The following is a 16,652-nucleotide window of genomic DNA, read 5'->3' on the forward strand; positions in this document are numbered from 1 at the left end:
AGGCGCCTGTGGTCCCAGCTACTTGGGAGGCTGAGGCAGGAGACTCGCTTGAGCCCAGGAGTTGGAGGTTGCTGTGAGCTGAGATGCCATGGCACTCTACCCAGGGGAACAGCTTGAGGCTCCTGTCTCAAATAAAATAAAATAAAATAAAATAAAATAAAATATAATAAAAAAAAGAGTTATAGATAGCAAGGAATAGCAGCTCTAACTTTTATTTATTTATTTTTTTTGAGACAGAGTCTCACTTTGTCACCCTTGGTAGAGTGCCATGGTGGCACAGCTCACAGCAACCTCAAATTCTTGGGCTCAAGTGATCCTCTTGCCTCAGCCTCCCAAGTAGCTGGGACGACAGGTACCTGCTATAATGTCCAGCTATTTTTAGAGACGGGGTCTTGCTCTTGTTTAGGCAAATTTCAAACTCCTAAACTCAAGCAACCCACCCATCTCAGACTCCCAGAGTGCTAGGATTACAGATGTGAGCCACCACACCTGGCCCAGCTCTAACGTTTAAAAAACTTTAAATTTATCCGTTACTAAATTTGGATACTAATAGGAAGGCAAAAGATATTGTTCTTCAGATTTTAATGCCATAATCACCACCTGGATTGTAATTAGTCATTTCTTGGTAATTACAGCAATTATATTCAGAATAGGCAAAACTTTCATAGAAATATTGAGTGTTCAAATGTGAACAATCCTATGAACAATTAAACTTGCTCATCTATTTTTAAAAGGGGGAATATGTAAACATTCTTGTATTCAATGGGTGTCTGCTAAATGAAAAAGAAATAATTTTTACAGAGAAAAACATTGATTTAAAAATGAAGATGACTGTTTTTATTAGAATCAGAGTTGGAAATTCACTAATTTTTCTTCTTATGAGAGTAATAAAAAGATGCCACTAGTTTTTCTTATATCACAGTTATTCAGATGACCTCATAGTAGCCTTCTTTATTAGCCCAAATATTATCAGAAGCTGAGAAAGATTCTATAAAAAAAACCCCAAGGAATTGTAGTTGTAATCATACCGTTGCTGGAATAATCTCTGAGTTATATACCATATCTCCATTTCTCAAGGATTTCTGTACTTCATGGATGTGATTTTTTATATCATTTACAGTTGGAAAGAAAGATAAATTATGTCTTTCAGGTACCTCATCGGGTTTGAACATTTCCCTTTCAACAAACTTTCTGTGGAAAATATAAAATAAAATGAAAACATAAACTATTTAGCAATATACTTTTAGATCAAGACAGAAAAAATCTCATTTAGCATAAACTTTTGTAAAGTATAATTTACGGCTCTATAGGTAATTTATATTTTCCTACCTTTAATTTTTCCATACATTAAATCACAGAATTCATACAGATTACAGAAATGTAGTATTTTCACTGGTTAAACATCTAAATACATTACAGCGAGCTTTAATGTTTTCATGAAATTAAAGAAACTATTATTTTCAGTTTAAGTATAATAATGCTTTTAATGCTTACTATGTCAGGCCCTGCATGGAACACTCCACACCAAATATCTCCTTTTAACCTTGACTATGATCTTGTGACATAGGTACAATTATCATTTGCACATCATAGATGAAGGAATTGAGGACTGCAGAAGTTAAATCATTTGCTCAAAGTTATACATCTATCTATTAAGTAAGAGAGTTTGGGCCTACACCTATGTAATGTGCACAAATATCATGTTATACTGTTTCCAAAAGGCACCAATTAATATTATATAAAACATTATGTGCATGCGTGGCTTGGTGCCTGTAGCACAGTGATTATGGCGCCAGCTACATACACTGAGGGTGGTGGGTTCAAACCTGGCTCCGGCCTGTTAAATTACTGCAACAACAACAAAAAATAGCTGGGCGTTGTAGCAGGCGCCTGTAGTCCCAGCTACTTGGAAGGCTGAGGCAAGAGAATTGCTTACGCCCAAGAGTTTGAGGTTGCTGTGAGCTGTGATGCCAAGCACTCTAACGAGGGTGACACAGTGAGACTGTCTCAAAAAAAAAAAAAAAGAATTTGATGGACTAAGTTATAATGCTAACTGAGGTTTAGTAAATAATGAATGGCTTTACCAAATTTTGACTTTGTTCTAACAATGTTCCAGTGGAAATAAATATAAAATGTCTAAGCATGCTGCTAAACAGAAAAGTCATGCATTTTTTTTCTTCAGGAAGAGTCTCAATCTATTGTGCTGGGTAGAGTGCACATTACATAGGTGTAGGCCCAAACTCTCTTACTTAATAGATAGATGTTTAGATTGAGCAAATGATTTAACTTCTGCAGTCTCAATTCCTTCATCTATGATGTGCAAATGATAGTTGTACATCAGAGCTCACAGGAACCTCAAACTCTTGGGCTTGAGCAACCCTCTTACCTCAGCCTCCAGAATAACTGGGATGATAGACATGTGTCACTACACCTGGCTAGTTTTTTTTTCTTCTTCTTCTTCTTCTTCTTTTTTTTTTGTAGAAACAGGGTCTCACTCTTGTTTAGGCTGGTCCTGAACTCCTGCACTCAAGCATTCTACCTCCCTCAGTCTCTCAGAGTGGTGAGGCATGGGGACTGACTGAAAAGTCATGTCTTAATTAGGGAATACACATAACACTATGAATTAGAGTAAGTCCTCACTTAATGTCATTAACAGGTAGATTCTTGAAAACTGCGACCTTCAGTAAAAGACTTAAAATGAAATCAATTTTTTCTCTACACTTAAAAAGACTTTCAATGAAAACATGTTGAATAAAATGCTGTTATTTGCACAGGTATTGTTATGTCATTTTGCTTAAAGCAGCAGTTTCTAAGAACCTATTCATGACTTTAAAAAAAGAAATTATTATACTCATTTTGTTAGATGAGATTACAAAAACCAGTAAGAGCAAAAGTATCAGCAATCGTGACAATGAGCACAGGCATAGAGTTAAACCTAAATTTTAGTTCTGCCTCTGTCTTTTAAGCCAATTATTTAACCATTATGATTCTCCATTTTCTCACATGTAGAACTGAGATAAATACATCACTTTACAGAGCTGGTGTACTAAAGGAGGTCTTACACATAAAGAACGGGGCACAATACTTGGCACAGACACAGAAAGTACCACATGATGATGATGATGATATAAGTATTATTAACACCTGAGGATCAATAAAATTGGACCAGAGTACTACAAATAAAATTTCATTAGACAAAGAACTATCCAAATACTTTTGTTGTAATAAAATTTAATTATATTTCAATTTCAAATAGCTTAAAATAAGTATCTTGGCTTTAGGTTAAAATCTTCAGTCCTATAAAGGTTTTTCCTCTAAGGTATTTATTAAATAATTCAATTTATACATCATTTAGAAAAAGTCTAATTTGCCAAACCCGAACATAGAATATTTCGAATGTGTAATTAAAATTATAATAAAACATATCATACTATGGCTTGCCAAACACTTGCTGGAAAATGATTAATTCAAAAATAAGATTTTTTTTTTTTAGACAAGAGTCTTACTCTCTTGCCCTGGCTAGAGTACCGTGCCATCATAGCTCACAGCAACCTTAAACTCTTAGGCTCAAGTGATTTTCTATTTTTAGTAGAGATGTGGTCTTTCTCTTGCTCAGGCTGGTTTCAAACTCCTGAGCTCAAGCAATCCACCCACCTCTGCCTCCCGGAGTGTTAGGATTACAGACATGAGCCACTGCACCCAGCAAAAATAAGATTTTTTCAAATAAATTAATAAGTTATATTTCTTATCTACCCTAATAGCATCTATCCAGGAATATATCTATACTGTTTATGTATTATTTAAAACAACAAACAAAAATGAAAAAATGTAAAAGTACCTTAGCTGTTTCCTTACTGCATATACTTGTTCTATTCCCTGTGATACTAATTCTTGAATCTTATGTGCTACTTGAGGATGTAAACGTGAGGGTAATGCACAATTCTCATCTCTAACTGCAGTTTCTTCTTCTTCAAGAGAAGAGATAGGAAAAGGGGAAGGTGGCAAAGGGAGGCAGGGAGTCTCTAATTCATGATACTGATGAGCTTGCTGTGTAGGTAACTGTACATACCATCTGAGAAAAGAAAATATTTAAAATTATTAAAATATTTAAATTACTTAATATTATTAGGCTAAGGCAGGAATCATAATTAACCTAAGAAAAAATATATATGATTATATATATCTATGTATATAAAATCCAAAATGATCTCTGCTTACCTCTTCTAAGATTTGCTTTACACTCAACTATACAAAAATCTTTATAAACCTTTATAGAATTTCACAGTGGCCCTGCAGTTAAGGGAGATGCAGGGACTTATATGTATATAAATATATACACACACACATACATATGTATATACATTTTATTTCATATTAAGGAAATTCTACCACAAAAATAAAGAGACAACATTGTAAATCATCTTTTAAATTGCATATTTTCATATTATCAAACTTCTGTCCCAAACTATACACTTATCATCCTTTCAGCCAGAACATGTATACAATTCCCAGCTATATTAGAGACTCTTCCCTCATGGGAGCTCATACTGTACTGCCTCTACAGCACTCCTAGCTCTTGTTGGCCCAGTGAGCAAGAGAATAAACTAAAGATGAACACAGATATCTTGGAGTACAGTGCAAAAAACAGAAGCTGGGAAAATGAATGGATCTGGTAGGATACTGCTTTAATTGATATTTTTGTATAAAATTCTTACAAAGACTGACATTACATGAAATTGAGCCTACTCAGAAATTATATACAATGTTCTCCAAACTGAAGGATTTAATAATTTTCTCAATTCATTTTTCATATATCTAAAAGTTTTTAAAGATCATACAAAAACTGTATTCCATACATTTAACCCCATTATACAACAGAAAATTCTTCACCTGGACTGATACATAAAGTAAAAAAGAAAGCTAATATTTCTTATTTAAAACCCAAAGCATAAAAGGCAAAGATGGAATTTGTTGTTGTTGTTTTTTGCAGTTTCTGGCCAGGGCCGGGTTTGAACCCACCATTTCTAGTATATGGGGCTGATGCCCTACTCCTTTGGGCCATAGGAGCCACCCTGGAATTTGTTTTTTTGATTTTTTTTTTTTTTTTTTGAGACAGAGTCTCACTTTGTGCCCTGTGTAGAGTACAACGGTGTCATAGCTCACAGCAACCTCAAACTCTTGGGCTAAAGCGATTCTCTCGCCTCAGCCTCCTGAGTAGCTGGGGCTACAGGCGCCTGCCACAATGCCTAGCTATTTTTAGAGACAGGGTCTCGCTTTGGCTCAGGCTGGTCTCGAATCCAGGAGCTCAAGCAATCCACCCACCTCAGTCTCCCAGAGTGCTAGGATTACTGGCATGAGTGACGGTGCCTGGCCCCAAAGATGGAATTTTATTTAGAGTTTAGAATTCATTTCTGTTTGCTGTAAGTAATCAAAGATACATTGAAAAATATAAGGTGGGTGGGCAGCCCCTGTGGCTCCAAGAGTAGGGTGCCGGCCCTATATACCGAGGGTGGTAGGTTTGAACCTGGCCCTGGCCAAATTGCAACAAAAAATAGCCAGGCCTTGGGGCAGGCATCTGTAGTCCCAGCTACTTGGGAGGCTGAGGCAGGAGAATCACCTAAGTCCAAAGAGCTGGAGGTTACTGTGAGCTGTGATGTGCAAATGATAGTTGTACATCAACTATCGCTACTGAGGGCGACAAAGTGAGACTCTGTCTCTAAAAACAAAACAAAACAAAACAAAAAATATAAGGTAGGGCTCAGCACCCATGCTCAGTAGATAAGGTGCTGGTTACATACACCAAGGCAGGTGGGTTCAAATTCGGCCTGGGCCTGCTAAAAAAAAAAGACAACAAAAAAATAGTTGGGCCTTGTGGCAGGTGCCTTTAGTCCCAGCTACTTGGGATGCTGAGACAAGAGAATTGCTTAAGCCCAAGAGTTTAAAGTTTCTGTGAGGTGTAACACCACAGTATTCTACTATGCTTTTTTTTCTCTGTTGCAAGAAAAAGAAAAAAAAAAATACCATGTTTCCCCAAAAATAAGACACTGTTTTATATTTATTTTTTTCTCAAGAAGACACACTAGGGCTTATTTTCAGGGGATGTCTTATTTTTATTAAGTATAATACAACAATCAACATTTATTCAAACAGAGTTAAGTCATCTTCTTCTAGAACGTGACAGGGGGAGCCAACCTTGTTGGTGGGGGTGGCACTAGTGATGCGTGAACTCCTTTCCCCGAGCCGTTTGCCTGTGCGCAATAGGATGCCTGGGACATAGTTACCACGTGTGCATCCACGCAAGTGCAAGGAGAAAGGAGCTGTGGCAGATAAAAGGTATTCCAGTCTTCTTTTGCTCTGCGCTGAAATGCATAGCCACACCCATCACTAGGTCTTATTATCGGGGTAGGGCTTATATTTAACAGATGCATAGAAATCCTGCTAGGGCTTATTTTTGGGGTAGGGCCTATTTTCAGGGAAACACGGTGTGTGTGTGTGTGTGTGTGTGTGTGTGTGTGTTTATATATATATAAGGTGGCTGCAAGTTCTGTTTCTAGGAAGTATCTAAAACGAAGCATTAAATATATAATAAAATATGTTGCTAAATACTTACTGGTGATTTTGGGGAAAAGCTTGCACATGGCATACAGCATATAGTATATACATAGTATATATACAGTATAGTACACATATACATAGTATATAACATACAGCATAGTATAATTTTTTGGTCAGAATTATCTGCAACTTTTAGGTGATAAACTCAAAAGTTTACACAGTAGTCAATCAATTTAATACTGAGGAAATTACTAGTGAGACATCTATCTGCCCTATAAAACCATTACTTTCTTTTGAGACAAAATCTTACTCTGTTGCCCTGGATTGAGTGCCAAGGCATCACAGGCCACAGCAATCTGAAACTCTTGGGTTTGAGCAATCCTCTTGCCTCAGTCTCCTGAGTAGCTAGGACTACAGGAACCTGTCACAATGCCTGGCTAGTTTTTCTATTTTTAGTAGAGATGAGGTCGCATGCTTGCTTAGAGTCACCACACCTATTTATACTTAAGGTGGTTTACGCCTGTAATCCCAGCATCCTGGGAGACTGAGGCCGGTGGATTGTCTGAGCTAAGGAGTTCAAGACTAGCCTAAGCAACACGAGACCCCATCTCTACTAAAAATAGAAAAACTAGCTGGGTGTTGTAGTGGGCACCTATAGTCCCAGCTACTTGGGAGGCTGAGGCAAGGGGATTATGTAAGCCCAAGAGTTTGAGGTTGCTGTGAGCTATGATGCTATAGCATTTTTACCCAGGGGGACAGAGTGAGACTTAAAAAACAAACAAACAAACACACAATTATTAATGAAATAATTGGAAAACAAAATTATAATTTCTCCTATAAAAGAATTCTTGCAAATGGACCTTCTTAATTAATACAATAAAAGAACCATATAAATGTCATACCTAAGAACACCACCAGCATCTACCATGTTCTTCTTTAGCATGTTAAAGGCTTTCTCCTGCTCCATTCTGATTATTTTCTTATCAATTTTGGGATCTGTAGGAACTCTATACTCAGGAAACTTCTGTACCTTTTTAATGTAAATCCTTTATACAAAATAAAGAAAAATTTGTTTCATTATAGTATAATTTCAAGGAAATCTAATTTGTCAACAAGTTTTAGCATTTAAGTTTAGAGAAAATTCAATTTATCTAGAAAGTATTCAGAGGCTTATATAAAAGATATGCCATATTATCAGTGCATAATACTTAGCAAATTAACAATAATCCTGACTTGCATATCTAAGTATTTATAGATTTTAACTTTTTTTTTCTGGATTTTTCTCCATTCTCCTGAAAACTATAATCACCTCATGCCTGGATTACCTTAATAGCCTTCTTCCAGGCCTCTGTGTCTCCAATCTTTCATTAAATTCACTTGATACTCAATGCTATAATAATTCTTCACATTTGTATTCTTCTGTTGAAGAATATGCCTGCTCTTTAATCAAGTACAAATTTCTTGACAATACTCAAGGCATTCCATTATGATTCTAATTTATTCACCTGATCTTACTTTCTATTACTTCAAATGTAAAATTTCTTTTCCTGAGTTCATCTTCTCTATGTGTAAACCTTCCATATCTTTATTTATGTAGCTCTCCTAGCCTAACATTCTGCCTACCCAAATTCAGCATCAAGATTAAATTGAACTTTCTTTCCTGCCATGAGTTTTGTATGGATACAAACCTTCTCTAAATACCCATTACAGGTAGCTAACTCATACATTTCACAATATATAAACTATACTACCATGTTATCTACTAGTTTCTTGTTTCCTGATCCACCAAAATGATACTTTAAATTTCCTCATATTAAGTAAATTTTTATTCCTCTTTTGGTTTCTCTGCTTCTAATGGCAACAAATACAGTTTCTGGGCACAGAGTATAATATGCTGAAAAAGTACTTGGAGGATGTGATAAACTATAAAATTATTTCTTCACATGTGGAGGTTTTTTCTAATTTATACCTAAAGATTTTACTTTGCTTATATTTAGAAAGCAGTTGAAAGTTTTGTTTCATGGTTAGTTCTAAATATTGCCTAAAGTGAATTAATTATCAAGTTAAATATGAAAAGTCTTCTGAACAGGCTTTAAACACTTAAGAATGTTGAGGTTTGGGCTGGGCATGATGGGTCATGCCTATAATCCTAGCACTCTGGGAGGGCGAGGTGGGTGGACTACCCTGAGCTCACAGGTTCGAGACCAGCCTGAGCAAGAGTGAGACCCTGTCTCTACTAAAAACAGAGCCAGGTTTTGTGGTGGGTGCTTATAGTCCTAGCCACTCAGGAGGCTGAGGAAAGAGGATGGCCTGAGCCCAAGAGTTTGAGGTTGCTGTGAGCTATGATGCCACAGCACTCTACCCAGGGGGACAGAGTGAGACTGTCTCAAAAAAAAAAAATAAACAAAAAAATCCCTAAGTGCCCAAGAGAGATTTTTCTGCCAGAGGCTATAGTGCTTTTACTGCTTCTATATTCCTTTCTGTATAATAAAATCCTGTCTTACCACTGGAAAAAAGAAAAAAAAAACTAAAATAAATATTCTATTTTGAGTAATAATTTAAAGCACTCTCAAGGTCTAAAATAAAAGTCTTGGATGGTGCCCACAGCTCAGTGGGTAGGGCGCCAGCCATATATGTTGAGGCTGGCGGGTTCAAACCCGGCCCAGGGCAATTAAAACGACAAGGACAACTGCAACAACAAAATAAAATAGCCAGGCGTTGTGACAAACAGACACCTGAGTTCCAGCTACTTGGGAGGCTGAGGCAAGAGAATAGCTTAAGCCCAAGAGTTTGAGGTTTCTGTGATGCCAGGGCACTCTCCCCAGGGCGAGAGCTTGAGACTCTGTCTCAAAAAAATAAATAACGTAAAATAAAACAAAAGTCTTAAAATACCTTCAAAGTCTAAAAAAATTATATTCATAATGTAAAGTATATTATAAACTATTCACTGGTTTACATTTTTCATTTTTACTCAGTGCAATGACTGTCCCACAGTCCTACTCTATCTAAAAATACTACACTGGTCTTTTTTTTTTTTTTTTTTTTGAGACAGAGCCTCAAGCTGTCCCCCTGGGTAGAGTGCCGTGGCATTACAGCTCACAGCAACCTCCAACTCCTGGGCTCAAGCGAGTCTCCTGCCTCTGCTTCCCAAGTAGCTGGGACTACAGGCACCCACCACAACGCCTGGCTATTTTTTGGTTGCAGCTGTCATTGTTGTTTGGCGGGTCTGGGCTGGGGCTTTGAACCCGCCACCTTAGGTGTACGTGGCTGGCGCCTTAGCCGGTTGAGCTATAGGCGCCAAGCCACTACACTGGTCTTATACCTGGGTGGTAACTGACAAAATCTCTCTCTTAAATGGTAATTCACCCATAAATGGAATACTATGTGGCTGTTAAAAAGAAAGACATAGTGATTTTATGTACAGATATAAAGTTAGCTTTGAGAGATACTGGGAAGGAAAAAAAAAAGCCAAGTACAAGTCATTACATTCACTCTAGTATGTAGCATATCTATGTAGTAGATAACCACTACAGGCACTCAGATTGAGAATAAATCTATGTGAATTCATACCAGGAAAGAATTCGTATTACTATCTAATTTTAAGGAACAAAAATACTAGTGAGTTTTACTGAGACCTTCAACAATGTTTATGGAGGCAGAGATCTCTGTAGATATATGTATGCATACACACAGAGTATCTTTGAAGATGAATCAAGAAAACTAGAAAAAACTGTTGCCTTAGAGACATAGGTAATACACTATTTAAATTTAACAAAAACTGTACATATTTGCTGTTAAGAAATAAGGACTTAATAAAAAACAAATAAAAGAAAGCTTACCGAGCTGGACAAGTGGCTTTGTAGAGCTGACAGGCCTGGCTTTCCTGCTCACTGATTTTTTTTAACTGGAAACCTTTTCTCCTTGGCCCATATTGACACTCCATTACCACAGCTCTACTCCCTGTGGGCCAAAACCAACTATAGATATTAATTCAAGTGTCCATCATTCTAGACACAAATTAAAAATAACTTGGTGGTGGCAATGTCAAAATCTATGCTTTCGATTATACACTAATTGAAGTCTTAAGATGTATAGATACATAAATTTGAAAGTTTATCATAAAATTCACCACATATACTCTAATTATGGCAAAGAAATAAGCAAATATCACAGTAATTGAATGTCTACTGATACTTACATGATTTTTAGTAATAATTAAATTTACCATTTCATAAATAGAAATTAGTAAGTACTGCATGTAGTTAACAAATATTCATATCATTTAAAAATGCATTTCCTTTTATAATTATTTATTTTCTTATTTCTTATTCCTATTTGGGGTGTGAATGCAGTAATGAGCCTCTAAGATGGCCCCCAACGATCCCTGCCTCCTCTTCAGCATGGGCTGGACTTACTTCCAGTGAATACGGCAGAAGTGATAGGATGTTATTTTTGATAACCAGGTTATAAAAAGACTGTAACTTCCATCTTGGGTACTCTCACTTGCTCTTGCTTGGATTGCTCTCTCTGGGTGAAATCACCTGCCATGTGGTGAGGAAACACTGAAGAAAGGCCTACATGGAAAGACCCATGTGGCAAGGAATAAGGCCTGCCAACAGCCACATGAGTGAGTTTGGAAGCAGATCCCCCAGTCAAGTAGTAAGGTGACAATTGCAGCTCCAGTCAACACCTTAAGTGCAGTCTTGTCAGAAAGCCTGAGATGGAAACACTTCGCTAAATTTCTCTTACATTCCTGACCCACAGAAACTGGGAGATAACAAATGTCTGTTTTTCAATTACCAAGTTTAGGGTGATTTGTTACATAGCAATAGATAATACAAATAAGTAGATAAGAAAACTACAGTTTGAGCCAGGCATAGTGGTGCACAGTGACTCACTCCTATAGTTCTAGTACTCTAGGAGGCTGAGGTGGATGGACTGGTTGAGTTCAGGAGTTCAAGACCAGCCTGAGCAACACTAAGACCCTGTCTCTAAAAAAATAGCTGGGCATTGTGGTGGGCACCTATATGTAGTCCCAGCTACTTGGGAGGCTGAAGCAAGAGAATGACTTGAGCCCAAGAGTCTGAGGTTGCTGTGAGCTATGACACTGTAGCACATACCAAGGGCATCAAAGTGGGACTCTGTCTCAAAAAAAAAAAAAGGTCTAGCAATACTCAGTTATCAAGTAAGTGTGGGAAAGGGAAATTTTCATACATTGCTGAGAGAAGTGAAATTGGTACATGTTGTCAATCCCTATGTATAAATATAAAATATAAAAAGCTCAGAAAGCAGTTTTTTGGAACTCATTTGGCTGCTAAACCAGAGTCAAACTGCATGAGGCTCTTTATAGTCTGTATTTATTCCTCTTAGTGTGACTGTCCATGAAGAATTACTGTCTGATTATGTGATACTGCCTATAGAATAGCTGTCAAGAGTATTCTGTTATATTACAATATTACATTCCAAAAATTCAGAATGCATCTGGCCCAGAAAATTTCAAAGAAGGGATTCTGGACCTGTACAACCATTTAAAAGAGCAATTTAAGATAATCTTGTAAAGATGAATACTTTACATACTTCACAACCAGTATTACACTTTAAAGTATATATTCTAGAAAAATTAATTACACCTTTTCATCAGAGGATATATACTGTGGAGGTCTGAGTTGGAAACAACCTAAATGGTAGTCAATAGAGAAGTAATTATGCTTTGGTCATATGCCAGAATATTATATATAGTTCCAAATTGTATACAAATTCTATAAAGTAACTCCAAAGCTATAACCTACATGAAATAGATACAAATTTGTCCCAAAAGACAAATTAAGAGAGAAAGAGAAAATTAGATTCAGAGGAAGAAAAAAAACCCATAGGAGACATATATACTTAAAATAATAAAATTGCTCTTTTTACTTTTTATTAAATAGGTCTACCAGGAATCTCAGTACTTTAATTTTCTTTTTTTTTGAGACACAGCCTCAAGCTGTCCCCCTGGGTAGAGTGCCATGGCTTCACTGCTCACAGCAACCTCCAACTCCTGGGTTCAAGCGAGTCTCTTGCCTCCGCCTCCCAAGTAGCTGGGACCACAGGCGCCCGCCACAACGCTAGGCTATTTTTTGGTTGCAGCCATTATTGTTGTTTGGCGGGTCTGGGCTGGATTCGAACCCGCCACCTTAGGTGTATGTGGCTGGCGCCTTAGCTGCTTGAGCCAAAGGCGCCGAGCCAATTTTCTTTTTCTTTAATTTTTTTTTTTTTTTTTTCTGAGACGGAGCCTCAAGCTATCCCCCTGTGTAGAGGGCCATGGCATCACGCTCACAGCAACCTCCAACTCCTGGGCTCAAGAGAGTCTCCTGCCTCAGCCTCCCAAGTAGCTGGGACTACAGGTGCCCGCCACAACGCCTGGCCATTTTTTGGTTGCAGCCATCATTGTTGTTTGGCGGGCCTGGGCTGGGGATTTGAACCCGCCACCTTAGGTGAATGTGTCTGGCGCCTTAGCCACTTGAGCCACAGGCGCCGAGCCTTTTTTTAATATTTTAATTTTCTATTTATCAGCATAATATATAAAGAAAGCATTATTTACTATTCAAAAATAGTAAATATTTATTTACTGATATATTAAAATGCAATTTTATTACATAAACTGTTTATATTTGCTAAGTTTTCTTTTAAGTTTAATATGCATTTGAATAAATTAACATTCAGTTGTTATCTACCAAAATAAAAATGTACTACCTTAGGAAAATCGCATTTTCACACTTAACTATGGCTGCTGCTAAATCTTTAAAAATAATTCTTTAAACAAGTACCTGCATTGACAAACGGGATTCCATCATATGGGACATACTGGGATTTCCACATCAAGCGTGTGGCAGGCTTGGCTGGGCTTGGAGACTGGCGGGTCCCCCAAACAGTCTGTGTTTGTTGCTTATGAAATGTTAGAATACTTTCTAATTCAGTCTCACTTATACAATAACCACGATATGAATCTCCAATTTTCTGCATGTAGTAGAAAATAAATAACAAAATTATTAGCAAATATACTTTACTGCACAATAAATTTAATAAGATGCTTGTTCAAGATTAAGACTCATCACTTTTCACAGGAGAATATCATTTGTTTCCTCAGATCAATGGTCTGTTACAACCAGTGTATTTGAACCAAGCTCAATGAGTGTCATCAAATAGATATTTTCCATACGTTTGTTAGGGGGGGTATAATGTCAAATTTACTGCCAGACTATCTTTCTCAAAGTCTTGCTTGAAAGAAAGAATATTCTAACCTGGATCAACGAGGATCACTATAGAACTAGCCACAAAGTACCACTTCCCTATGAAGCTTCTTTTACTAAGACTGATTTTGTTGTGATGTCATGAGTCTATTTGAAACCCTATGAAAATTGTGATTGTATTTATTATAAAAATGTTTAGAACAATTTCCTCATTATATCAATATTCTTTTTAATGAAGATCCTTTTCTGGAAGAAATTCCTATCTGGCCATACTACCAAGAATTAATAGCTACTTTTATTTTATGGAAATTAGTATACTTCTTTTTATCTAATAGGCACAGAATTTAGTTAACTAGGTTTCCACTTTTGAAATGCAGATAGATTACTGACAAGTATGTGTATACACATATACACAAAGTTTGTTAAGATATTTATTTTCTTACTTCCATTTAATTGGTCCTATTCTTGTTTTTTGCTATTGTTTAGCTCCCACTTATAATTTTGCTAATACATTTTATATATTTTTGTAAGCAGTCTTGAATTCTTTCTGAATCAAGCTATAAATAAATCATGTAAATAAACTGATATTATCTATACACAACCATTTGAGTATCCCCAGACTAGAGAATCTTTTTCTAACTACTGACAGAGAAAATCTGTTAACTGTAATGTCTTACAATGATATGCATGCAGACCTTGAACTAAGTCTATGTATTTTCCCACCTTTAGAGGAAATAAAAGCAGACATGTGGGCAGAGGAATCTTGTTCCTCCTCATTAGACTAAATATTTTGCCTTGGAAGAAAACATTTAACAAAGAGAATGGTATCAAAATACTGTTGTCACTGTTCTTTTGGCCATAATAAAAAGAGATAATCCAATGCCAAACAATACATTATCTACAAGTTCTCCCTAAAATAATAAAATTGCTTATGTTTACAAATTTTCTTCTAGCCTAGATATTTCTTCATAAAAATATCCACTACAAATAAAAGAGAGGATATAATGTCCAGCTGTAATACTTTCATACAAAGCAGAACCTCTGTAAACTGGCCACCCAGGTACTGTAACAAAGTGGTCAACATTCAGGAGTGGGCAACATAAGGCACTAGCCTCCTTACTGATACACACATGTGGTGCATGTCCAGTCTATGGAAATTAGGTCAAGTGGTTAATGTAGGGAGATGGTCAACTATAGAGGTTTTACTGTGCATAGAAGGAATAGAACATATAATGTTGTCAATAAAAGGAAAACTTCAGAATTAGTGTAATATAATCAAGCCTATATGCACCTACAAATAGCCCATAAATAAAAGTTTAATACAGTATTGATACACTTTGATCAAATCAGAAAAAAATGCTTACAGAAAAACATCCTTAAGTGAGACATCCAAAAACTAAAAAAGATGATTAAACAGTATTTTGAACCAAAATGCAGAAAATTTTTTTTCCCATTAACCAAAAATGTTTTTCATTACTGATATAGCTTGGAACAAGACAAAGAATCCTTCACTGGGACCTATGTGGTTGTTCACCTTAGAAAACCATATTCAAGGGCGCCTGTAGCTCAGTGGTTAGGGCTCCAGCCACATGCTCTGGAGCTTGTGGTTCGAACCTGGCCCAGGCCTGCTAAACAAAACAAACAAACAAAGAGCCAGGCATTGTGGCAGGCGCCCGCAGTCCCAGATACTTGGGAGGCTGAGGCAAGAAAATCGCTTGAGCCCAAGAGCTTGAGGTTGCTGTGAGTTATGATGCCAGGACACTCTACTAAGGGCAACAAACTGAGACTCTTGTTCCCCTCCCCAAAACAAAAACAAAGAAAGAATAAAAAATGAGTTTGATAAAAGTAGGAAGTAAAATAGAACACAATAGTATGACATCAGATTATGGAAAGCTTTGAAAGCTATAGTCGCTAAATAATGCAGAAAAAAATAATACAACTTATTAGGGACCTGAAATGGAAGAGTCAAAGAGATAAGGGTGGAAGGCTATTATTATAATTAAGCAGAAAAGCACAAAGGTCTATGAAGAATGGGCCAAAAAGGAAAAAGAAACTTTAAAGGAAAAACTAAAAGAATCTGCTGACTACCTGAATGTGGGAAGGGAAGGAATTAGTCTAAAGCTTTGTGCCTGGGTGTCTAAAAAAAATGGTATTTCTCATTTCACAGACATGGAATTCAGGAAATGGAGCTAGTTGTGGCATGGTAGACAATTTCATTTTGAGATATAGTAAATTTATAAAAGCCAAATCAAGCTTCAAGTAGGTACCTTGTGATCTGGGGCAAGAGTAAGGGCAGAATTAAAGAAATGGTAATACAGACTTGAGAACTATTTTTATAAATATAAGAGTCAAAAGTGAACAAAGTAGGGCAGCACCTGTGGCTCAGTGAGTAGGTTGCCAGCCCCACATACCTAGGGTGGCGGGTTTGAACCTGGCCCCAGTCAAACTGCAACAAAAAAACAGTCGGGCATTGTGGCGGGCGCCGGTAGTCCCAGCTACTCAGGAGGCTGAGGCAAGAGAATCACCTACGCCCAAGAGCTGGATGATGTTGCTCTAAGCTGTGACACTATAGCATTCCACTGAGCATGACAAAGTGAGACTCTGTCCCCCCACCCAAAAAAACAAAAACAAAAACAAAAAGTAGTTAAGTGCTCCAAAAGAGAAACTGCAGGGAAAGAATATGAGGTCAAAAAGTGAGCCCTGAAAATTTTCTGGTGAGAATATGAAAAGAAGTGATGAGTATAAGCAAATAAAGAGAAAAAAATATTAAAAACATTCAGTGGGGAAAAGATTCCCTATTTAAGAAATGGTGCTGGGGCTCGGCGCCTATGGCTCAACCGGCTAAGGCGCCAGCCACGTACACCTAAG

The 16,652-nt window shown here is 37.0% G+C and overlaps 1 protein-coding gene across 3 annotated transcripts in view; it reads right to left on the reverse strand.

The window, feature by feature from the left end:
- The window catches only part of CARF (calcium responsive transcription factor), a 63,222-nt gene that overhangs the window by 12,928 nt on the left and 33,642 nt on the right, over positions 1–16,652 (reverse strand). For 2 of the 3 annotated variants that reach the window (XM_003785026.2, XM_023510441.1), the window contains exons 8-12: positions 13,362–13,551; positions 10,395–10,515; positions 7,458–7,601; positions 3,839–4,072; positions 1,029–1,191 (exon numbers count right to left, since the gene is read on the reverse strand). In XM_003785026.2, the coding sequence (XP_003785074.1) occupies positions 1,029–1,191; positions 3,839–4,072; positions 7,458–7,601; positions 10,395–10,515; positions 13,362–13,551 (852 nt within the window). The remainder of the gene's footprint in view (positions 1–1,028; positions 1,192–3,838; positions 4,073–7,457; positions 7,602–10,394; positions 10,516–13,361; positions 13,552–16,652) is intronic. The other variant, XM_023510442.1, reaches the window with a different exon arrangement.

Source organism: Otolemur garnettii, unplaced genomic scaffold, assembly GCF_000181295.1.
Source record: "Otolemur garnettii isolate 467f Iridium unplaced genomic scaffold, OtoGar3 scaffold00013, whole genome shotgun sequence".
In the NCBI taxonomy this organism is placed as follows: Eukaryota; Metazoa; Chordata; class Mammalia; order Primates; family Galagidae; genus Otolemur; species Otolemur garnettii.